Here is a 26,272-nt window from a genome sequence, read left to right as displayed (position 1 = left end):
AGAAGATAAACAATAACCATTTCATCTGATATATGAACCTTACATAGGATTTCATTTGAGACAGGTACATCCAAAATGTACTGCTTCCTTAGATTTCTTAACTTTTTTTGAAGACAAGGTCTTTTGCTCTGTCACCCAGGCTGGAGTGCAGTGGCACCATCATGGCTCACTGCAGCCTCAACCCTTGGGGCTCAAGCAACCCTCCCACCTCAGTATCCTGAGTAGCTGGGACAACAGGTGCGCACCACGATGCCTGGCTAATTTTTGTATTTTTTGTAGAGACGGGGTTTCGCCATGTTGGCCAGACTGGTCTTGAACTCCTGGGCTCTGCCTGCCTTGGCCTTGCAAAGTGCTAGGATGACAGGTGTGAGCCACTGAGCCCAGCCCTGCTTCCTTAGATTTCATTCTTGCTTTAATCCAATGTACTGTGTTGACCCAGCCATCCTAGCAGAACTGGTCCATCATCATGTATGATTCCATTTTCATAGTAGGTTTTCTTTAGTTCCTGCCTGCCCCAGGGCACCGACTTGGGCTTCTTCTCACTCTACACACTCTTACCTGGTGATTTCACTATATGCCTTTCTCTTGGAAAGGCCAGAACTTTTCACCTCACACCTGTTAGTTTAGATATGAAACAAACAGACAAACAAAAGCAAACCCAAAGGTAAGTGTTGGTTGAAATGTGGAGAAATTGGAACTCTTGTACACGGCTGGTGGTAATGTAAATTGCTACAGCCATGATAGAAAACAGCATGGAGGTTCCTCAAAAAATTAAAAGTAGAACTACCCTATGATCCAGCAATCCTACCAATCTTTTGGTATTTTCAGAAGAACTGAAATCAAGTTATTGAAGAGATGTTTGCACTCCTATGTTCACTGCAGCATTATTCACAATAGTTAAGATGTGCAAAGAACCTAAATGTTGATAGATGGATGAAGAGATTAAGAAAACGATATCTAAATACAATGAATATTAGCCTTAAAAAAAAACAAGAAAAGTCCTGCTATATCCAACATGAATGCACGTGGAGGACATTTTGCTAAGTAAAATAAAGCAGTCTCAGGAGGACAAATATTGCATAAAACCAATTTTATGAGGTATATAAAATAGTCACACAAAATAGAAGCAGAGGGTAGGATGTGCCAGGAGAAACGGGGAGGGAGAGATGGGGAATTGCTACTCAACAGGTAAAAAGTTTCAATTATGCAAGATGAGGAAGTTCTTATGCTAAATGTTTTTACCACAATAAAAAAAAAAAAAAAAAAAGGGCCAGAGGTTCACTTTTTTTCTTTACCAAGGTTTCTTAAATTGTGTTCTAGAGATCAATGCATCAATTTAAAAAAAAAAAAAAAAAAGCTTGCAGAATGGTCTGACATGTGAAAAAAGGTGGTTTCACTTAAATTTCATTTCATTTTTCCCAACAACCCATTGTCTTAATACCTGTGCTCCGAATGCTCAAAAGAATGGAAAAGACTCTAGGAATGCAATATTTCCATATGACATAAAATTAAAAGCAATCTCTAGGTCCAACAGTAAGAAAATGATGAGTTATGGAACATCAACTTAATCAAACATCATGCTTCATTGAAATGGATATATAGGAAATGCTTCCAACAGCAGATAAGATGTTTATGATACAATAAGGTTAAGTAGAAAAAAATTAGAGAACATGCACTTTAAAAATAAAATACATATATTTAAATATGCCAGAAGGTGAAATAGGACAGACAGGTTTTGGTGATGATGTCAGGTAAATCACTTTAAAATTCATTTACTATTTGGTCACAGTGTTATCTTAACAAGGAAAAAAAAAATTTTTCTTTTTTTTTTGAGATAGGGTCTCACTCTGTAGCCCAGGCTGGAGCGCAGAGGCGCACTCACAGCTCACTGCAACCTTGACTTCCTGAGCTCAAGTGATCCTCTCACCTCAGCCTGGCGAATAGCTGGGACTACAGGCATGTGCCACCATATCCAGCTAATTTTCGTATTTTCTGTAGACATGGGGTTTCGCTAATGTTGCCTAGGCTGGTTTTGAACGCCTAGGCTCAAGCAATCCACCCTCCTTGGCCTCCCAAAATGCTGGGATTACAGGTGTGAGCTACTGCGCCAGGCTGGAAAACAATGTTTTAAATATTTCACAATCAAGTCAGATGAAAATCAAATTTGAATTTGGATAATCAATGAATTAGACACGTGCTGGCTTATAGAGAAATTATTTCAATAGTTCTCATTACTGGCAGGTATTTTGATATAACACAGTAAATGATGTCACACATTATGGCAGTACTGGTGTATATCCTAGAGTTTTGCAGATAGTCTAAACAGCATGGAAATGTAACATATTTAACTATAAATATGGTGCTTTTTAAAAAAATAAATTTAAAGACTATTTAATAAATAGTCTTTAAATAAATAAAGACTAGTCAAGTGCAGAAGTGAGAAGGGGCGAAAGAGTGGAACAAAGCGCTTGGCCTGTAATTGTGAACAGAGATAACTTGCTATCTTTGGACCTGCTGGTTCTGCTTTTGATTGAACAGTGACAGAGAAGGTGTGAGTAGAGACATTTATTTTTCTCACGGTTAGTACGTAACACCAAGGGACTACTACTTCCGAGTTACTGTAAAAATCCCAAAGGCAGGGTAACCATACATCTTACTGCCCAATCCAACACACTTTTGAGAGCAAATGATTTATTGCTGTTATCAATTACACCACGGTAACAGACATAAACCTACCCCAGGAAAAGTGGGATATAGTTACCTTATATGAGGTAATGAGGCAAATATTACTAGTATAATTCAAGAATAATAATGATGCTAAAAGCTAACACTTAACTGAGCACTGACCAGGTGCCAGCCTGTATACTTGACATATGTAAACAGCAATCCCATAAAAATTGGGATAAATACTACAAGGTAGATACTATTATCCTATTTTATTTGTGAGGTAAAGGAGTAGAGAGAGGTTAAGTGGTTTGTCTAAGGTCATCCAGCTAGTAAGTAGTGAAGCCAGAGATGGAAACAGAGCTGGTTATCTCCCAAGCTCCTTTTATGGCGTTATCCTGTCCAAAGTATTTTTGGAGGATTCTCCATCTCCTTGCCAACAGCCTGGTAAGCACTTACTGCATTTATACCAAATTAAATTTGTTCAGTCAATGGAACCCTGTTGGGCATATTTCTTTTTCCTCCTTTCCAAAGCCCTTAAAAACTTTTTTTTTTTTTGAGATGGAGCCTTGCTCTGTTGCCCAAGCTACAGTGCAGTGGCACGATCTCAACTCACTGCAACCTCTGCCTCCCGGGTTCAAGCAACTCTCCTGCCTTGGCCTCCCAGGTAGCTGGGACTATAGGCATCCACCACCACGCCTGGCTAATTTTTGTATTTTTAGTAGAGACAGGGTTTCACCATGTTGGTCAGTCTGGTCTTGAACTCCTGGCCTCAGGTGATCCACCAGCCTTGGCCTCCCAAAGTGCTGGGATTACAGGCATGAGCCACTGCGCCCAGCATAAAATCATTTTTTTCTTTTTAACTTGAGAAATTTTACAATTGAGGACAGGCATGGTGGCTCACACCTGTAATCCCAGGACTTAGGAAGATGAGGCAGGGATATCACTTGAGTTCAGGAGTTCAAAACCAGCCTGGGCAACACAGCAAGACCTCTCACTACTAAAAATCAAAAAAATTAGCCAGGCATGTTGTCATGCCTGCTATCCCAGCTACTTGGGAGGCTGAGGCAGGAGTATTGCTGAGCAAGGAAGATCGAGGCTGCACTGAGCTATAATTGTACCACTGCACTCCAACCTGGGCAACAGAGCAAGACCCTGCCTCAAAAACAAAAACAAAAACAAAACAGAAAACAGAAAAGCCTTCCCAACAGGAACAGCAGCAGATAGAATGAGACACTTTATTCAAGGTTGCCAGGAATATTATCTTTCTCACTGGCTGACAGCATTGCACCCCTAAATATCAACCCTTATGTCTGTATGTATGTGTGTGTGTGTGTATGTATAATATATATATTCCACATTTTTCCATTTCCTACTTCCTGTTTGAGTGAAGTGCCATAGTTTGGGCACTTGTGTATATCACACACGTTCTTGGTAATCAACATTTTTCTATCTCCAGTCCTCTCTCCTACTCCAGATACATCTAGATATCTATTCATCATCTCCATTTGTATATCTAATAAACTTCTCAAACTCAACATGTTCAAAACTGATTTCCTTAGCTTCACTTCAGAACATTCAAAGAATTAGGGCTCCGACCACTGCCTTTACTTCTCTCTGCATTCTCTACCATGATGACTTCATCTATTCCTGTCAAAAATCTGCCTTAAGGCTTAAAACTGCCAAATTTTCTCTCCATTTCTGAATTTTCTACTTAGGTCCAAGCTGGTAATTCACCTGCCTCCTATCATCATGCCTAGATTGTAATAGATATTTTATATGTTGCATAGCTAAAACAGGATTCTACTTTCTTTTTTTTTTTTTTTTTTTGAGACGGAGTCTCGCTCTGTCGCCCAGGCTGGAGTGCAGTGGCCGGATCTCAGCTCACTGCAAGCTCCGCCTCCCGGGTTTACGCCATTCTCCTGCCTCGGCCTCCCTAGTAGCTGGGACTACAGGCGCCCGCCACCTCGCCCGGCTAGTTGTTTTTTTTTTTTTTGTATTTTTTAGTAGAGACGGGGTTTCACCGGGTTAGCCAGGATGGTCTCGATCTCCTGACCTCGTGATCCGCCCGTCTCGGCCTCCCAAAGTGCTGGGATTACAGGCTTGAGCCACCGCGCCCGGCCTGGATTCTACTTTCAAATTTGCTAATCTATCTTTCCTAGTTTCATATCATAATTTCCCACACAGTTGCTCCAACCAAAAACCTAATATCCACTCATCCATCATGACCAATCCATTCTTTGTTAACTTTTTAAAATAAATATTCAGGATAAACTCACAAACACACATACACGAGTACTTGAATATGTACAGAACATTCCTAGAAGGGTAAATAAAAAACTGACCATATTTTTCACTATATACTCAGACCTTTTGAATTTTATTCTGTGAAATAGATGACCTATTCAAAAATTACCAACATTGAAGCAGCAATCAGTTAATGCCTTTTGAAGGGGAAGTGGGGACAGAAACTGGGAGGTGAGAGGGTGAGTTAGATTTCACTCTATACTTTGTGCATTACCTTTCTGAAATACTTCACAAACTATTTCAGGTTCATAGTTATCTTGTGAATAACTTAAAATGTAGAAGTTCTTATCACTTCTTGGCCTTTTGGCTAAGATCAAGTGTGAAATGTACAAGTTCCTTTAAGCTTTACTTCCCTCAAAAAGTAGTTTTATCTTGTCAGCAAGATTCACTTAAAAAGACAAATTCATAATCATTTCCTTTTTTTTTTTTTTTTAAACAGGGTCTGCTCTGTTGCCCAAGCTGGAGTGCAAAGGCACGATCTCGGCTCACTGCAGCCTCTGCCTCCTGGGTTCAAGCAATTCTCTTGCCTCAGCCTCCTGAGTAACTGGGATTACAGGCATGCGCCACCACTCAGCTAATTTTTGTATTTTTAGTAGAGATGAGGTTTCACCATGTTGGTCAGGCTGGTCTCGAACTGCTGGCTCAAGTGATCCACCCCCTTCGGCCTCCCAAAGGGCAGAGATTACAGGTGTGAGTCACCGTGCCCAGCCTCATAACTGTTTCATCAACTACTTTTTCACTTGACAGGCAGATGTGAAGTTAACAAAGTCACCCATATTTGAAATAAAAATAGTATATTTCTGGGGCAGGCGGAGGCAGTTGAGGATCATGAAATACCTATGTTGGCATAGTTATTTAGGTGTTGATACTGTTATTATGCCATTGAAAGTTAAACAGAGAACCCTCTGGGTACATGTTTTATACCAATGCACACTATCTTATTAGTCCCTCTCAAAATGTGCAGTCATCATTACTGTTACGGGGTGAAGTGTCCCCATCCTCTAAATTCCTATGTTGAAGTCTCAGATTCTCTAGAATCTCAGAATGTGACCTTGTTTGGAAACAGATTTGCTACAGATGCAATTAGTTGAGATGTGGTTATATGGGTAGGTCCTAATTCGGTGACTGGTGTCCTTAAAAAATGGAAATGCACACACGGTGACAGACATGCATAGAGGGAAGAGAGATGGACAAAATGGTCAACTACAAGCCAAAGACAGGGTCTGGAGCAGATCCCTCCCTCACAGCCCTCAGAAGGAACCAATCTTGCCAACACCTTGATCTTGGACTTCCAGCTCCAGAACTATAACACATTTCTGTTCTTCAAGCAGTTTGTAGCATTTTTTTACGGCTAATACAATCACACATAAAAATTACTTGTAAATGCCTAGGTATTTCAGGAGACTAGCTATTTAAAAAGACTTTGACATAATACTCTTCAGGTTTTGTGGAAAGCTAAAATCTTTTATGAAATTGTTTTAGGTATTTTAGCAGATCACCTCAAATTCTGATACTAAGAAATATTATTAGTATACCAAATTAAACAATTTTTAAGTAGGTATTTTTTTTTCAACCACACTAAAAGTCTGCAATTTTGTGAAGCCCAAGGGGAAAAAAACTTAACGTTAGTGCCTTAGCATGGAAATCAGTCATCTGCAAAGGGTTTCCTAAGCCAGAGGCTCCCAAAGTTGGTTAATTATTGAAATAATCTGGGAGAGAAGAGTCACTGATTTCACCCTAGACCTACTCAGCAGGAATTCGTAAGAAGGGCTTTAGAAATATATTTATAAACTGCTTCTGATAATGAGTTTTGTTTCCGTGTTCGCTACTATTGAGTCAGGTAACCTCATGCTGTATTTGGGCAAGTTAACTCCTTAAGCCAAGTGCAGCCTTTCCCCTCACTGCACATACTCATCCTTTTTCTCATGATACTGCCCTTTTTTTTTTTTTTTTTTGAGACGGAGTCTCACCCTGTCACCCAGGCTGGAGTGTGCAGTGGCGCAATCTTGGCTCACTGCAACCTCTGCCTCCCAGGTTCAAGCCATCCTCCCACTTCAGCCTCCCAAGTAGTTAGGATTACAGGCATGCACCACCACATCTGGCTTTTTTTTTTTTTTTTTTTTTTGGTATTTTTAGTAGAGACGGGGTTTCACCATGTTGGCCAGGCTGGTCTCTCGAACTCCTGACCTCAAGTGATCCACTCGCCTTGGCCTCCCAAAGTGCTGGGATTACAGGTGTGAGCCACCAAACCTGACCAATACTGCCTTTTTGAAGAGACCAGGCCAGGGGCCTTGCAGAACATATGATGCATATTTAACGAACACGTATTTGTCCCTAGTGTCCATAGTTTTCTTACTAAATATCCACTCAGCATTTACTGAGTAATTTGGAAGTCACCGAGGTAGGCAGTGGGGACTGAGGTAGGTAAATCACCTCCAGAGTACTGAAGGAGGTCTATCAAGCAGGTGAAACAATTAGAATGCAAAGGTTTTGTGCCACAAAAGACCCGTGCTGACATTGAGGAGGGCACAGAAGTACCCCTAATCTAGGAGAACCTAATAGCTTCTTTTTGTATAGTTACCTTAGAGTAGCAACTTTTTCCCCTATAAATATTTAACACAATTTAAAAATCATCTAAGTAACAAGGTATGTTTGATTTATACTTTGGAAACACCAGCAAAAAAAACCCAAGCTTAATTTCTTGGACTAGCTTCTTGATTTTTTCACTGTTGGTATTATTGCATCTTGAAATTATCTTTGATTATGCCTTAGACTTACACTATTTTTATTGAATAATAAACTACTTCATACCCAATGTTGTCTCAGTTTAATCAGCTTTGCTATTTGTTAACCAGAAATATGATTTGGCCATTAGGGCTATAAGATTAAGATATGGTCTAAATTAAAGGCATTTAATTATTCTCGGTTTCACTTAGCCTATTGCACTGTAAATCTCGATTCCTTGAAAGTCTGTGTACCATTATCAGTATCCCAGTTATCAGGGGTAAATACCAACAACTTTCATTATTGTATCAATTCTATCTCTTTGAAATCTTCCAACATCCCCTGTAAGGTAGGTATTTTGTACCATTTGAAGCACTAGGAAACTGAAGCAAAGTGAAGCAACTAGTAATAAGTGGTATTTAAGCATGTCCTGTGCCTTCTAGCACTATGTCCTGTGCTCTTCACCTTTTAATCCCTGAGTAGAAAATTTCACATCAGTATAAATCAGTGGTTCTCAAAAGGAGGTGACTTGCCTTTGACCCCAGGGGAGATATTTGGTAATGTTTGGAAATACTTTTTATCATCACAACTGTGATGGGCATGCTGGTGGGGGGGCCAGGGTGCTACTGACATCCAGTGGGTGGAAGCCAGGGCCGCTGCCAAACATCTTGCAATGCACAGGACAGTCCCCTACAACAAAGAATTATCCAGCCCAAAATGTTAATAGTGCCGAGGTTGAGAAACCCTGGTATAAACAAAATATTCCTCAACATGCTTCTTACAGTAGCATCAATAGCCCATTCTGGTTTTTCCTGAAATCAACATTTATAGTCAATGAAAATACTTCAAGCCAAAATGAGACGTTACTTTGGTTCGAATATCTGTGCCTCCCTAAAATTCTTATGTTGATATATATTTTATTAGCCAGAAGCCCAAATCTCACCAATATGTTGAAATCTTAATACCCAACGTGATAGCACTCAGATGTGGGGCCCCTTTGGGAAGTGATCAAGTCATTAGGACTCTACTCTCATGAATAGCATTAATGGCCCTTATGAAAGAGGCTAGAGGAAGCTCCCTTTCCTCCTTTCTGTCATGTGAGAATACAGCAAGAGGCGCCATCTTTGATACAGACGGTAAGCTCTCACCAGCCACCAAATCTGCCAGTGCCTTGATCTTTGACTTCCCAGCCTCACATCTGTGTATATACACACACATTCGGCAACGTATCTGAAAAATGTTTGAGTTTATACTGTAAATTCTGAAATGATCACAGAACCCCAAATATTATATACTATTATATAAGCACACAGGAATGGGGAGATTTTGGTCTGTATGCTTGACATGTTTTCAACGATGTATGAATATGACTGTTGCAATCTTTATTCTTTCTGTTTAGAGGATGCACGGGGGGAAAGGAAACCATGACACAGCAAGCAGGGAGGAATAAAATATTGAAGCTTTAGCGGACATTTGTATAAAAGGCACAATAAAGCCACACCATGAGGCAGAGAAATGCTTTCTCGATTTTATTTCAAAAGTACACAAGGTCACAAAACTAGAGCAAGTTGTTTTTCTTAACAAATTTTGTTCTTACAAATTTCAAAATCTGCACCATTGGATATATAAGCCAGAAATCGTACATACAAAATCTGAAACTGACACTATCAATTCTATACTTTGCACACGTGGAGTGTCAAAATATTTTTCTCAGTAGTACAAGTGTATTTCTCACTAAAATTCACAATTAGGGAAAAGAATAAGTGAATCAATGAATTGTGGTTCTCTTAAAACTCGTGTCATTAAATAAGTTAGCAGAAAACACGAAGTTCTGTTTTGATGGAACTTTTAGTCTCGATGACTAAAACCAAACCCAACTGATATGTACTATATTCTTAAATTATAAAATAAGACACTTTACAAAAGTTAACCTTAATGAATAGGAGGCTGGTGTTATCTGCTATAAGATAAATGATCAGCCTTCCCGAAAGATAAATAAACTGAACCACAATTCACACATTTGTTTATTATTCTTCCCTGCTTCTATGACATTTATAAAAGGAATTTGTGCTCAGTTATGGCCTATCTCAGTGTTAAAATAGGTAAATGAGTAAGAAATCCTATTGCAGAACATAATGCCTTTGTTGCTGGAATATCCAAAGGCATTCAAAATATTAAAACTTGCCCAGAACATTTACACTACTAAACACAGGAATGTTATAAAGATATATGTACATATATATATATATAATATAATGTCACAAGCCACTAAGAAGTTAAAATTGTGCCAACATTTTCTACAAACTACTCTTTATGTGACACATCAAAGCATTAACCACATAAAATACGAACTTTTCCTGTTCACACTGGAATAAGGCATCTGAAAGCCCTAAACACTGCTGAAGTGAAAATTAGAAGAAAAAACTCTTAACATTCACATAACATCGAATGTACATGCTGCACGCATACAAAAGACACTGAGAATATTTTTAAGAAGCCACACATCACAGAATTTGATAGTCACCTTCATGCAATGAGTTCCTTTGATATTTAATCAAAATGTTTACTTGCCCCTTTACTTGTTCCAAATTTCCAAGATTAACTCTCAAATTTTAAAAAGTATCTTTTTAATAAAAATCAGGTATCTCTTTATATCCACGATCTATATGGATAGTGATTTGGATTTTTCAATCCCACTCTCCCTAAGATACACTCAGGCTGTGTTTCTATTTTAGAAAGTCCATGACAGATAGCTCAAATTAAAAGGAAGGAATTTGTCCAGAATAATTGGTTACTGTCATGAATCACAGACATTTTAGGGGGTGGGGGAGTGAGAGGCTCTCTAATAAGGGAATAATATTAGTTAAGATTGCCAGTAAGAAAAAAAATAGCTGTAAACGACTCCATATTCAAAGTACAGAACTGGCTGGATGTTGTGGCTCACCCCTGTAATCCCAGCAATTTGGGAGGCCGAGGCAGGAGGATCTCTTGAGCCCAGCAGTTTGAGACCAGCCTGGGCAACACAGTGAAACCCCATGTCTTTAAAAAAAACAAAAAATGTACAGAACTATATATTCAAAAGTACCATTTCTCTTCAAATTATCCTTTGTAACCTACAGAGATGGATAGTATCGAGTCTCTCAGTTATAAAGTAGAATCAAATGGCTTTGCTATTAAGATGCAGTACTGTCCTTGACTGATCTAACTGAAATGCTTTAGTAATTTTTTGTTCAACTACTTGATTACCAATAGCAATTCGGGAGCAAATATTTGATCTCTGGTTCAACTGAAATTATCAGCGAGAACTACTTGAAAATTTATCAGTACTCTTTGGCTGACAGAATTTTACAGTGAGACATAAGCCTATAAAATAATGTCCTCTAAAATATGAAATATATGGGAAGAAAAGTCTTGTTCCTCATGTGTTATTAAAAAAAAAAGGAAGGAAAGTCTTATACGTGTCCACTTTCTATAACTTCTACTTAGATCAATAGGATAATGTTCATTATATGAAAGTCAGGAATAGGAAGAACCAAAATTTTATTATTAATGTTCTGTTTATTTACTTTTTATAATACTTTATAAATAAACTTTATTCATATAAAACAGGCCGAACATCTGACATTCAAAAATGGCTACTGTTATAAAACCAGAAACATAGTCAGAGTGTTGGGAATATTGAAATTTCTAAATCTTTATGAATAACACAATCGCTTAAGTGATATGCACAAAGAACAGAAAAGAGGCAAGCTTGGAAATGTGAGGATAGAAAGGTGTCACAGTGATGTGTTTTTAGAAACAGTACCTTCACCTCTAAGCACCTTTCAGGTAGGTGATAGCTAGCTCATAGGCACCAGAAATTCATAATAGAAATTAAATTACCCAAAAGGCACAGATGAAAATGTTAACACAAGTATAAAAGTAATTTTATGTAAGGTTAAAACCTATTTTTAAAATGCTTCCAAATATGTAAAACTATACACAAATCCATTACACATTCAGCTTAAGTTTACCATTAAAAAGTGTACACACAATACTCTAACCGTAAATACATGCCACCATTTATAATGTAGCATTTACCACCACAGCACCCAAAGATATTAACAGAAACCAACTCCCTACTAAAATCTAGGGAAAGGTTTTAGAGCTAGTGAAAGAATTTATTGCAGACCGTATTTATTATAAAGAGACTGTTGGCTCATTCTACTATATCCACACTCCCTCACAATCTTAAGGGAAATACAATAAATCCACTTTCTTCTCCTAAAATGATATTTAGCACATTTGGCAAGGAGGAGTAGTCCCTTAACTCCTTTTTCTTATCTTTTTTTCTTTTTCTTTTTTCTTTAAGAATAAATCACTTTCACAAAACTAAGACTCAAACATTTTTGAAGCTCAGCTTGATTTGCCAGAACTACACAGACACATGTTTGGTCACACAACAGCAACTGTACATCCTCCCAAGTCTGGAACACAGAATTGATGGAGGACACTTACTTGCTTAAAATGTATTTGATTATTCTGCATTTATGATAAAAATATCATCCAGGGATTATATTCAAGAGGGTAAATTTAGGATTACGTGTTTCTAGAACATATAATATGTAACACCATCCCAAAACAACAAACAACATAAAGCACTGAAACCGAAGAACCACTTAAAATTTAGAATAAATTAGGAAATTTCAATCTATAATTGTCAAACAATAAATGAGTTATAATATTTTTCTAATAAAAATATCACCTAAAGTGGAAAGCCAGTATTTAGTTGGGAACTATGAAATACTACATCCTTGATCTGGCTGGCCGCCATTTTGAAGACCACCACAGATCTCAAGGCATGAGACTATTCACCAACAAAATCTATCCCTGCCATTGCACCTAGTGTCATCTCAATATGTGGCTGACAGCAAATGTTCTAACTTAATCTGATAGATGCTCCTTTAGCATATAAAAGAGTTTGCTAAGTCCCTATTACCTGTAGCAGTCTATCAACTAAATATTTAAGAAGTCATTTCACAGACAAGGTTTATGAATGACTTAGAAGTAAAATTAGTAATTTCTAAACCACTGTAGTGTTTTCTATGTTTTTAGAGATATTCCAAACACAAGATCTTGTTTTCAAAGGAGCTATAAAAACAAGTACAAACATACATAAGTAATTTTGTCATGGATGTTTCTGCACTAATTTGGGGGAAACTGGTGGGCCATAAATAAATGAGATACACATCCTAAAAATCATGGTAAAAATTATCAAGTACCACTTTCAGATGGTTATTCAAGTATCAACTTGGTATGCAAGTAAGTTCACCAATTTCTTCACCTATGATTTCATATTCAAAGTGCTACATCTTACTTAGGTACTGATAAATTTAGAAACCTTTATAATCAACCTCTTAAAGAAAATCCAGCTTTTTCAGATGGTAAACTTGTCTTTACTAACTTTAATACCTGTAACTATTTCAATATAACCAAACAAAAATTTTCAAAAATATAGTCCTTACAGTTCCTGATTATTTTTTGCTATATTTTGAGGCTAGGAACAAAATTTAGACCAGAATAGGTTTTCACATATCAAAACAAGGAAAGGAACATGGAGAGCACAGACGAGACACATGGAGGCTCTATACTATAGACCCATCCTTGCTCTGTGCTGGGATCATCACAGGAATCGCGCCCATTCGACTTAGATTAGGGGCAGCTACCTTAGCAGGTGGGAGAGTCGGACTCTGAGGCGTGCGTTCAAAGTCTTCACTTGGTACTTGGTTATACTGAGTCTTGGAATATCCTTCCATGTTGGAAGGAGACATGGATCCCAGGGATGAATGATTACTGCCTATGTAGCTTCTGGCAGTGGACGTACGGCTCTTTGGAGGCGGCACATCTTCCCTGGAAAGCAAAATCCCCAATACATGTCAAGAGAATAAATTTCTAAAAACCTACAATTATGTAAGCTATGAAGCATGGATAAGAGCCTGTATTTAGGTACCAAACATATAAAAGTGTGTGTGTGTATGCGTGTCACAAAAAAGCAAAAAGTGCAAGCCATAACGTCATAAATTCTGCATCTGTCCCCAATCTGTCATTGTGATTAGAGTTATGACTTCACACTTAATAAAATATGGTATTTACACAAATGTAGATGATTCTAGAATGTTGTCTTACAAAACACAAATCTCAAATCATTCATATTCTAGTATCACTGGTCAAGATAATCTAGTTACAGCCATGTAACACTTTATAGTTGAGAAAACACTAACACCTACAAATATATTTCTATCTTAATCACGCCTGTAATCCCAGCACTTTGGGAGGCCAAGGCAGGTGGAGGTCACTTGAGGTCAGGAGTTCAAGACCAGTCAGGCCAATATGGCAAAACCCCATCTCTGCTAAAAGTACAAAAATTAGCTGGGCTTGGTGGCAGGTGCCTGTAATCCCAGCTACTCGGGAGGCTGAGGCAGGAGAATCACTTGAACCCAGGAGGCGGAGGTTTAAGTGAGCCGAGATTGCGCCATGGCACTCCAGCGTGGGTGCCAGAGTGAGACTCTGTCTCAAAAAAATAAATAAATGATAAATTTTAAAAATTTTTAAAAGAAAAGAAAAAATCATTTTTGTATTAAAGTTATCTGAAACCTTAGCTGAAAACACTACAGATTTAAGTTTGCTGGGAATTTAAGCCTAAGAATTTTCATACCAAACACTGACAGAGAGCTCAACTGGCCCTCCATAATCATGGGTTCCACATCTGTGAAGCCAACAAACCATGTATAGAAAATTATTTTTTTAAAAATATTGTCTGTACCTAACCTGTACAGATTTTTTGTCATTATTCCCTGAACACCACACTATAACAATCATTTACATAGTATTTACATTAGGTATTATAAGTGATCTAGAGATGACTCAAAGTATACAGAAGAATGTGTGCAGGTTATATACAAACAGTACGCCATTTTGTATCTTTTTCTTTTTCTTTTTCTTTTTTTTTAAATAGAGAGAGGTTCTTGCCATCTTGCTCAGGTTGGTGTCTTGAACTCCTGGGCTCAAATGATCCTCCCATCTTGGCCTCCCGAAGTCCTGGGATTACAGGCGTGAGTCACTGCGCCTGGCCGCCATTTTATATCAGGGACTTGAGCATCCTTGGATTTTGGTATCTGCAGGAGGTCCTCCATGGATACCGAAGAATAACTGTGTATCTGAGTTATCTTTGGTGCATTTAAAAAATACAGGCGTACTCGTTTCATTGTGCCTTGCTTTTATCACACTTCATAGATACTTATGGCATGTTTTTTTTTTTTAAACAAATTGCAGGTGTGTGGTACCCTTGTGTCAAGCAAATGTACCTGTACCATTTTTCCAACAGCATCTGCTCACTTCATGTCTGTGTTGCGTTTTGGAAACTTTCACAACAGTTAAAACTTTCTCATAATCATACCTGTTAGGGTGATCTGTGATCAGTGATCTTTGATGTTACTATTTTAATTTGTTTTGGGGCAGCATGAACTATGCCCATATAAGACAGCAAACTTAATAAATGTTGTGTGTGTTCTGGCCATCTCCTCCAACCACCCCCCGATTCTCTCACCCCTCCCTCAGGCCTCCCTATTCCCTGAGACACAATAATATTGAAATTAGGCCACTTAATAACCCTATAATGACCTCTAAGTGTTCAAGTAAAAGGAATAGTTATCATAGTTCTACTTTTTAGAAAACTTTTATTTATTTTGAGACAGTCTCGATCTGTCAACCAGGCTAGGGTGCAGTGGTGCGATCATAGCTCACTGCAAGCTCAAACTCCTGGACCCAAGCAATCACCAGCAGGGCTCTCTTTAAATCAAACCCAGAAATAATCAACCTTAGTGAGACTGGCTGAAAGCTAGTCTCTTGCACCAAACAGCCAAGCCAAATTGTAAATGCAAAGAAAAAGTTCTTAAAGTCAAGTCAAAGTGTTACTCCAGTGAACACGTGAATGGTAAGAAAGCGAAACAGTCTTATTGCTGATATGGAGAAAGTTTAGTGGTCTGGATAGAGGATCAAAATAGTCACAACATTCCCTTACACCAAAGCCCAATCCAGAGCAAGGCCCTAACTCTCTTCAATTCTATCAAGGCTGAGAGAGCTAAGGCAGTTGCAGAAAGAAAGCTGGAAGCTAGCAGAGGTGGGTTAATGAGATTAGGGGAAAAGGTCATTTCCATAACATAAGAATACAAACTGAAGCAACAGAAAGGTTATTCAGAGGATCTAGTTAAAAGAGCGTTGATGAAGGTAACTACACTAAGTAACAGATTTTCAATAGAGACAAAACAGACTTCTACTGGAAGAAGACACCATCTAGGCCTTTAATGGCTGAAGATGTCAGTGTCTGGCTTCAAAGCTTTAAAGGACAGGTTGACATTCTTGGTAGGAGCTAATGCAGCCCAGGAGTTGGAGACCAGCCTTGGCAACATGGTGAAACCCCATCTCTACAAAAACTACAAGAATTAGTCAGGTGTGGTGGCTCATGCCTGCAGTCCCAGCTACTCGGTAAGCTGAGGTGGGAGGCTCACCTGAACCCAGGGGGCAGAGGTTGCAGTGGGCCATGAACTGCACCACTCCACTCCAGCCTGGGCAACAGAGAACGAGACCTTGTCTCGGAAAACAGACAAACAAGAGAAAAACCCAACCACCACAGAAAGAAAGAAATTGCCATAGCCACTCCAACCTTAAGTAACTAGCATCCTGATCAGCCACCAGCCATCAACACCGAGGCAAGACCTTCCACCAGCGGAGATTAGGACTCACGGAAGGCTCAATCATTAGCATTTTTTAGCAATAAAGTCTTTTTTAATTGGGGTATCTACACTGCTTTTTTAGACATAATGCTACGGCACACTTTAGACTATAATATAGTATAAACATAACCTTTTGTGCACCGGAAAAACATATTCATGTGATTTACTGCGGTGGTCTGGAACTAAACCCACAATAGCTCTGAAGTGTCCCTGCACAAGTGTCCAGACCCCACCCCAGATCTACCAAATGTCAATTTCTAGGGTGTGAAGTCATGTGTTACTACTTTCTAAAGTTCTATTATCGAATATGCACACTTCTCGTTACGACCTTCTGATTTATAATATTTAAGGAAAATAAAAATTATACTACCAATCTTTCTACAAACTACCAAATTACCTGATACAATCAGGTCAGATTTTTTTTTTTCCCAAACCTCAATATCCGCTTTATTTTTTGAAGGCTTCATCCCTCCCACTGCAGGTGGGAATTCTTTTCAAAAAGGCAGGCAGTCTTGAGCTAATCATTTCGCAGTGGCTCTTAAAATGGGGTACAAGAAGGTTGGGGAGCGGGGCACGATGAATGGTGGTTGGAGCCCTGCACTTGGAGTTAAAAGTAAATGCTTTCAAATGTATTGAGAAAAACGGGGCCAAAGCTTTATCCCTCCTCCTAAGAAAGATGCTTCGGGTGGTTAATAAGAGAACTAATGCTTTAGAGACATGACATATGTTTGGTATACATCAGTCAACTCCTGTCTCACTTAATTACCTGATATCGTGATGAACTTCCTTTTCATATTTTTCTTCTCTGCGCTTTTTATGACAGCAAAAGATGATAAGACCAATGAGCACTAGAGCAAGCAAAGTTCCTATAATGGCTCCTGCAATTAGTCCAGCTTTATTTGAAGCTAAAATAAGAAGAATTAATAGTAAAAAAAAAATATATATATATATATATACACACACACACACACACACACGTATAGATATTGAAGCTAGGCTACACATTTTTTGATTGATTTCATCACATGTATTAACTTTAAGAGACAAATTATTTCGTCTTTTTGATCCGGGGAAAAAATTCATGAAAAGAACTGTCTTCTGAACTGTATAATCTGTTTCAAGCATTAAAATGATAAAACCTGTCTGAAAGATTTTAATATTCAAAGCTATCTTGGTTAACACATAAAGAGTGTTCTAAGCTACTCATCATAATAGCTAAACATGGTACAAGGGTTGATTTGACAACTCTTACCTTCTTAATATATCATTGCAATTATGAAGTTTTTTTAATAAAATATATTTTTCTAGAAAAGCTAATAATCAAACCACAGTGTTCTGATCAAAGTCAGCGTCCCCTTGCCCTTAATATACATTTGCTGATGGAACTAAAGGAGGTGGTATAAAGATAACAGAAACAAAACCATAACAGAAAGAAGATACTTACGAGGGACAACGTTTAGGCGCAACAGGCACTGATCGGAGCCCACTCTGTTTCTGACTGTACAGCTGTATGTCCCAGAGTACTCAGAAGAGGCATTTTTAACAGATATAACAGATAACGTCATTTCTATGGAAGGAGGAAAAAGAAAACAAACTCATTTTTACAGTACATACTGTTATCAGGTGTCAGTAAATGTAGCCCTTATCAAATTTGGCAATCCAGTTAAAAGCAAGACAGACCAAGACTGGATGCAAACAAACTGGCAAGACAGACCAAGACTGGATGCAAACAAACTGGCACAGATGTTTCCAGAATTCAAACAATCATGCTTCCAGTTCATGTGTATCAAGGCGAAAGTAGCCATGACCCCCTGCACCACAGAGCCTCGGCTGGAGCAGGCGTGTTGGTCCACTGTGTAGCTGCTGCAAACCCATCTTGGGGTACATCAGACTACAAACACTATGGCATCCCACAGAGGATCTCTCATGCAGCAGGAAAACATACAAAACCTATTTTATTCCCCCCTAGATGGAAGAAACATACAAAAGGAAGTCAGAAGACGACTCCCAGATTGGTCTCTTAGTTTGAAAAAAATAGAGGCAGAGAGAAAACCTACTAAAGACCAGGATGCAGTGGATGGTGGGGTGGAGCCTCCTAATCAGTTTGAACTAGGAAGTCAATTGTAACAAATGGGTGAACAGATTTGGCCAATTTGTAACTTTCTAGTTAGTGTCACATGGGTTTGCTTTTAATTTATAGACAAGCCATGGGTAAATTACTATATTTTAAATCTAGTCGAAGCACTAAAGATCCAACTCTTACTCTACTTTAGCCACTATCTAAGTTATAATCATGAACATTTCTCATCAATTAAAAAAAGAAATTGGCCAGGCACAATGGCTCACGCTTATACTCTGGGAGGCTGTGGGGGGAAGAGAGCTTGAGCCCAGGAGGTTGAGACCAGTGTGGGCAACATGGAGAAACTCCATCTCTACAAAAAATACAAAAATTAGCAGGGTATGGTGACGCAGTCCTGTAGTCTCAGCTACTCAGGAGGCTGAAGTGGGAGGATCATTGGAGCCTGGGAGGTGAAGACTGCAGGGAGCCAAGATCCTGCCACTGCACTCCAGCCTAGGTGACAGAGCGAGACCCCTTGTCTCAAAAAAAAAAAAAAAAAAAAAAAAAAAACCACCAAAGTAACTAATTATAATACCCTAAAAAGGCCGGGCGCGGTGGCTCAAGCCTGTAATCCCAGCACTTTGGGAGGCCGAGACGGGCTGATCACGAGGTCAGGAGATCGAGACCATCCTGGCTGACACGGTGAAACCCCGTCTCTACTAAAAATACAAAAAACTAGCCGGGCGAGGTGGCAGGCGCCTGTAGTCCCAGCTACTCAGGAGGCTGAGGCAGGAGAATGGCGTAAACCTGGGAGGTGGAGCTTGCAGTGAGCTGAGATCCGGCCACTGCACTCCAACCTGGGCGACAGAGTGAGATTCCGTCTCAAAAAAAAAAAAAAAAAAAACCCTAAAAAATGAAATCATAGAATAGCTCTTCCTTTATAATATATGACACTAAATTGATATTATAAAACCCTGAATAATTCCCATGGAAATCCTGTTTACTCTATGTAGAAAGGGGAAAGCAAGCATTTGGGAATCTGAAATATATAAGCAGGTGGGAATCGGAAATATATAATCTGAGATATATATGCCTAGGCTCATGCCTGTAATCCCAGCACTTTGGGAGGCCAAGGAAAGAGGATTCCTTGAGCCCAGGAGTTTGAGACCAGCACAGGCAACACAGGGAGATCCTGCCTCTACAATTTTTTTTTTAAAACTTAGCGGGGTGTGATGGCATGCACCTCTAGTTCCAGCTACTTGGGAGGCTGAGGTGGGAGGACGACTTGAGCCTAGGAGGTCGAAGCTGCAGTGAGCAGTGATTGCAGTGAGCCTGGGCGACACAGCAAGGCCCTATCTCAAATCACACACACACCCCCTACTAGATTTTAGTCCAATCAATGGCACCTGCTACAAATACTATTATCAGCAGTACCTGCTAACCACGAAGTGGGCATTTTCTGTGAGTCAGACAATTTTTGCCACTCATACTGTAATGGAAGTGAACCTTCTTTTGGTTCACATTTTAGCTTAAAGTCACTTCCAATTTCTTCTGATCCATCAACGTAACATCTTGTACCTGAAGGCTTCACTGAAAAAGAAAATGAATTACAAATTTACATAAAAGAATGGAACTTAAGTTTTACGAATACAGCATTGTACACAACCACTGACTCATTATCAGTTGGTTCTGGGTTCAGAATTCACAAAAGAATGAAAGACCACAGTAAGTGATCAACATCAGTTTATTCAGCTTTATCTGACACAAAACAGCAAAGAATAAGCTCACACAAGCAGCCACTGCATTAGTAGATACGGCAATATCTCAGGCATAGCTCGGTGCCTGTCCATTTCATGGGGCACACCTGAAAAAAAGCAAGAATGATGCACTTGCTTTTTTCGGCAAGACCACTTGAGACTCAAGGAAGCTCCCCCTTCCATTCCTCAGCTATTCTTCCCCATGCTTGACATGTAGCCCTCTGACAGTCCGTACCAAGTCACAACCCTCTAGGTGCCATAGCCCCGACAATCAGGCAGTTTATAATCAACAATACTGACACTTACTGTAGCAAGGAACAACTAGCATTCTGCATTTACATCAACTCAAATCCATCCAAAGAGCAGGCTACAAAAAAGAAAACCTGGGCTGGGCATAGTGCAATCCCAGCACTTTGGGAGGCCAAGGCAGTGGGGGGATCACTTGAGGTCAGGAGTTTGAGACCAGCCTGGATAACACAGCGAGACTCTGTCATTATAAAAACTTCAAAGAATTAGCTGAGTGTGGTGATGTGTGCCTGTGGTCCTAGCTACTCAGGAGGCTGGAGTAGGAGGATGGCTTGAGACCAGGATTTAGAGGCTGCAGTGAAGCTCTGATCACATCACTGCACTCCAGCCTAGGTGACAGAACCAGACCTTGAATCAAAGATATTCACAGCCTGGAAATTCATGTGTAAAAAAGAATATTTAATAATTTTTTAAAAAAGGAAATCTGAGGTTATATTCCAGGTATTCCTGGGTAACTGTTTAGAACAGCTACTAACTCCATTACCTGCAACAGCTCACCCCAGTCCTGGTGGATTAACACCCTGGCACTGCATACTCCTCTGCTGAACTTTAATAAGATATCATATTCACACAATAAAGTTAACATGTTAATCATGTGGGTTGATTACTTCTAATAAATGTTTCTATATCCATTAAGCATCACTCCAACCCTCTCCCAAGAAAGTTCCCTCGTGCTGGTTACAATAGATGTGACTCCAAAACGCCAGACCCAGGCAGCCACTGATCAGATTTCTACCACCGTAGATTAGTTCTTCTTCTGGAATCCCATGAATAGAATACTACAGTAGGTACTTTTTTGTCTTCTTTTATTCAGCATAACATTTCTGAGACTGAGCCACGTTATTGTATATATAGCTATTTTAGTATTTCAATGAATGACTATAACACAAGTTTGCTTATCCAGTCACCTGTTAATGAAGATTGTGTTTCCAGTTTGGGGCTACTGTTAAAGCCTAGTTAGCCAAACCGACAAGGAGTATGGAGTCTATCAAAATCAGATTGGCCAGAGAGGAACGCATTATGAGGAACCAGGGAATGCCACTGGACAAGAGCAGGGATGCTGAAGGATTCTGAGGAGGTTCTAAGGAAGTAGCCATCAGCTCTCAATCAGTTGTTTTTGAGATTAGGAAAAATGCGGATTAAACAGGAAGTGAGAGCTGTGAGGAGGCGGGGCCATTTAGTAACTGAGTATTCCAGTAAAGGATGGGCAGTGCAGTGTGGGTCTGGGGGCAACATTCGGAAGACAGCAATAGTCTATGCTTTACCACTGCTCTACATCTTTGCGAGACACAATGTTTTCTATAAACTCTGTGGCTGACTTTAATCTGTATCTGTCTTTCTGGCTGATAAATGTCAAGACTGTTTTTTTCTTTTTTAGTTTAAGCTGATTTTCATCTTTTCAGTTATGAATGGGTTTTTATTCTTTTACTACTATGAATAAAGGCAAATGCATTTTACAGTTTTGCAGTATGAACAACGCCGCTTGAACACTCATGTGAACACTGGCGTATGCTTTCCTTTGTCTTAGTAACTGCTGGATCATATGGTGACTGTACATATTTTAACACTGTAAGAAATTGTCAAATTGTTTCCCAAAACTGGCTCAACACGATTTGTCATATTCAGTGGGGTATCTTCAACTAAGGTTGTCAACCATGACCTTACTCCTTCTTAGTAGCTCCTTAACAAATTTAATTGTATTCCCCTTCATCTGCTACTAGTTACATTTTTTTTTTTTTTTTGAGACGGAGTCTCGCTCTGCCGCCCAGGCTGGAGTGCAGTGGCCAGATCTCGGCTCACTGCAAGCTCTGCCTCCCGGGTTCACGCCATTCTCCTGGCTCAGCCTCCTGAGTAGCTGGGACTACAGGTGCCCGCCACCTCGCCCGGCTAGTTTTTTGTATTTTTTTTTTAGTAGAGACGGGGTTTCACCGTGTCAGCCAGGAGGTCTCGATCTCCTGACCTCGTGATCCGCCCGTCTCGGCCTCCCAAAGTGCTGGGATTACAGGCTTGAGCCACCGCGCCCGGCCGCTACTAGTTACATTTTTAAAATAAGGGTCAACACATATTTAACTGCACTGTTGATTTTTCCAAGCAATCTGACCAGGTGCTCTGGAGACTACATCAATTGGACTTTTAAATAAGTTTTGCAAATTAATTCATCCTGGGAGTCTTCAATGAAATGAGCCTTGTTCTCTTCCATTTCTTCAAACTACCAATAAATCCTTTATTAGAATAAATTACCAGCAAATAAGTAACTGATGCAATGCTTTGTGCATCAAACATCTATGGGTAATATGGTATTCTAACTCTAACCCTCACCCTTTCTATACCCATTTTCTCCCATATAACCAGCAAGCTAAACATATCTAATAACGGATAGTTTATTTAAAACTGCTGCTGGGAAATTCAGGGCCTCACTACAACCCATCCACAATAAAACAAGATTCTAACAACGCAGGTTTCTGAATGACACTTTGGAACGACCTACCTACTTTCCACTGGGAAGAGAAAGTACAAGTCTTTTACATGACAACATCCAACCATCATACTATGAGGAAGATTAATTCTTAACCCATGGTACTCTGCTGGAACAGAAGAAAACCACAAAGAGAGCACCAATAAAGTCTTGTCCCCTAAATGTTTCTTTGGTCTGCGCTTCCCACATACTGGTCATTGTCCGCAGAACATCTGCCTCCATGATCACTAACACAACCAACAGTCCTTCTCAGATAAGGGTATGTGACCATCGAGTTGTAGCTGGACACGGTATCCCACCAATTTAGTAATGCTCTGCTCCATACATGTATTACTTCATCATCTTTCCAGGCTAGTGGCTACACCAGTCTACTGGAAATACTCTCTAAATCCCTACATGAGACAGGGGATACTTTTATCATGATGTCATCTTTCCAAGAAATACAATTTCTGATGAGTTCAAAATGCCCTGACTCCAGGCAAAATCTATCAATAGATGCTAAAATCGACAGGCAAAAGTTAAATGAGAAACAACATATTTGCATGGTCTCGAAGTAGCTCCCCCAAGACATTTTTTAATTACAGAGGGAAAAATAATAACTCTAGAGTGAAGAAGCCCATCAGATAAAACCTAAACCAAGTGATCATGATTAACAATAAGACATGACATCATGTGCCCCCGGACGTGACTGGAGGAGATTAAGGAGATATAAATGCAATGTGGATTCCAGATGCAATCCTAGTACAAAAAGGACATTACTGGAAAACAGCTAAATTCAAACTGGGTCTGTAATTTAGTTAACAGTATTGTATCAATGATAATTTCTTGGTTTTGATGATTATAATATGATTTTGTAAGATGTTAACATTAGGGGAAATTAGATGATGGGTCCACTCTCAGAAACTTCCTCATATTTTTGCAACTTTTCTACAAAACTAAAAATTATTTCGAAATAAAAAGTAGTGAGGGGCCGTGCCCTGTATCAATGGTTTGCAAATCCCTTAAGACCTTTAAGGCCAGTGATGACGGAGCCACTACACTTGCTGTTGCCACTGTGATCTGGTGGCATGGTGCAGTGGGAGTATACCATATATGTCCAGGAATTGTTTACTGTGCATGTTCTGCTCTTCAAAACAACTGTCTCTTTATACCAAAAGGTTTCAATAAACAGGCCCTTTCAGAGCTCCAGGGGAAGGTGCCCGTGATAGGTGGCCACAACAGTAACCTTCTATCAATTATCTTTGTTATTTCCCACTTCCACTTCTTTACTGAGCCGCATCCACATGAGCTTCTGCTGTGTCTGAAAGAGCAAGGCAGGCATGGCAACGGAGCAAGCTACAGCTACAGCAACATGCTGCCCCTCACATCCAGACGACTAACAGTCATCTCTCTGGGCTAATGGCCACATAACACAGAAGCTCAATGAATGAACTGTCATTACCCTGTGAATGCCATGATGGCAACTACTTCAGATTTCCCACAAAAGAACCAAAGCACTAGGCAGAGCCACCATCAGTGAATCAAACCAGCTCCAGGGACCACCACTTAGTTGGGTCACTAGAGGGCACTTCATCTTATCTTTCGCCCCAGATAATCCAGGCAGAATTTCCAGGCAAAACTAACAGATAAGCTTCAATCCAATTTTTACCTTCAAGAGAATACAATTCTGGTGGTTTCTCCCAGCAGCAGTCATGACTCATCTAAAAACATGGAAGAAAGAGCTACAAGAAATTATCTGGCTCCGACACAATCTTGTCCAGATCAGAGTACCAGCCATCCCTACTTCTCTTCGACAATCACTTCCCTGCTTTCTCCTCTCATCCCCAGTTTATCCCCTCCTTCCCTCCCTGGTTTGAATTCAAGGCTCACTGGGCTAAGAAATTCTCCTGAGGAGTAACTCAGGGTGAACTATGTCAGTGCTTCCCACTTTCCCATTCTTAGGACACGCTGGGGTTCAAAGTTCAATATAAAAAGGCCACTCCTACGGCTGGGCAGTCACAGATCCTGCCATGAGTGAACTGAGACCACATTATGGGCCATCCCTGCCACCCAACTCAGGTTCCTTTTGGGAAATGTTCTGCTGCATGCTGTAATGGTCTCTTCGGCTGAGAACTGCAAATGTGACCCTGAATCTGGTCCCACAGGATCCAGACAATACACAAACACACACACACGCCTGTCCACAACTCTTCTGGGAATATGTGCCAACCCCATTATACCAGTGTACCTGTCCCAGCATATAGGGGTTTCACAATAAATCATTCTGATAATCACACATCTTCTGCTTCGTATATCATGAACCCCTTAATATTCCGTATACATTTTCCAACTCAATACTTCCTAGAGAGCAGTGTTGGAAGAAAGTATAGTCGGGGCTATGATCTCAGGAATTCCTGGGTCTGTGATAAGAATTCAGACCAGGTGTTCATCTTTCACTTGCTTACACATTTACGAAAAAGAAAAGTTACTCCATGTTAACTCAATGAAGACACAGAACATTCAAATTTCCAACATTACCATATTCCTTTATCCTGGTTCCTTTTTCAGATTGACTTACTTTTACACCACAAGAAACATTTTTAGCTAGTGCAATTCAGAATGATGCATTTCACCAGGACCCCTTCAGGTCCCCATTCAATGATGCTGCCAGCAAATCCTATCTACCAAGATAACCCATGAATTTGCCATGAAGGTACACAAAAAGCCCCACTCGTGTTCCTAGTCTCTAGCAGTAAGAGTTAAGCGCTGGGTCTACTTGTAGGAGGAGTGGTTAAGTGTTGGGTGCCCAAGTCATCTCGAACATTGCTCTTCTAAAGAGTATTCTTGTAATCTCAGCACTCTGGGTGGCCAAGGTGGGTGGTTCACCTGAGGTCAGGAGTTTGAGACCAGCCTGGCCAACATGGTGAAACCCTGTCTCTACTAAAAATACAAGAATTAGCCAGGCATGGTGGTGCATGCCTGTAATCCCAGATACCTAGGTGGCTGAGGCAGGAGAATCACTTGAACCCGGGAAGCAGAGGCTGTAGTGAGCAGAGATTGTGCCACTGCACTCTAGCCTGGGCAACAGAGCAAGACTCCATCTCAAATAAAATAAAATAAAAATAAAGAGTATTCTTCAGAATATTCTACCCTAGCCCTAATCAGTTCTCTAAACAGAAGGAATGAGGTAAATGTTGATGTGGGAGGCCTGCCCTGATCAGTTATTTCC

At 39.8% G+C, this 26,272-nt stretch overlaps 1 protein-coding gene across 4 annotated transcripts in view; it reads right to left on the bottom strand.

The window, feature by feature from the left end:
- The window catches only part of LOC105483478 (CXADR Ig-like cell adhesion molecule), a 115,202-nt gene that overhangs the window by 39,943 nt on the left and 48,987 nt on the right, over nt 1-26,272 (bottom strand). For 3 of the 4 annotated variants that reach the window (XM_071095506.1, XM_011744378.3, XM_071095505.1), the window contains exons 4-7: nt 19,960-20,115; nt 17,911-18,033; nt 17,233-17,371; nt 13,401-13,584 (exon numbers count right to left, since the gene is read on the bottom strand). In XM_071095506.1, coding sequence (XP_070951607.1) covers nt 13,401-13,584; nt 17,233-17,371; nt 17,911-18,033; nt 19,960-20,115 — 602 coding nt within the window. Of the gene's footprint in view, nt 1-10,727; nt 13,585-17,232; nt 17,372-17,910; nt 18,034-19,959; nt 20,116-26,272 lie in introns of those variants that run through there. The other variant, XM_011744377.3, reaches the window with a different exon arrangement.

This window comes from Macaca nemestrina, chromosome 4 (assembly GCF_043159975.1).
Source record: "Macaca nemestrina isolate mMacNem1 chromosome 4, mMacNem.hap1, whole genome shotgun sequence".
In the NCBI taxonomy this organism is placed as follows: Eukaryota; Metazoa; Chordata; class Mammalia; order Primates; family Cercopithecidae; genus Macaca; species Macaca nemestrina.
Note: the sequence above shows the minus strand (reverse complement) of the source record. Positions and strands in the feature narration are given on the sequence as shown.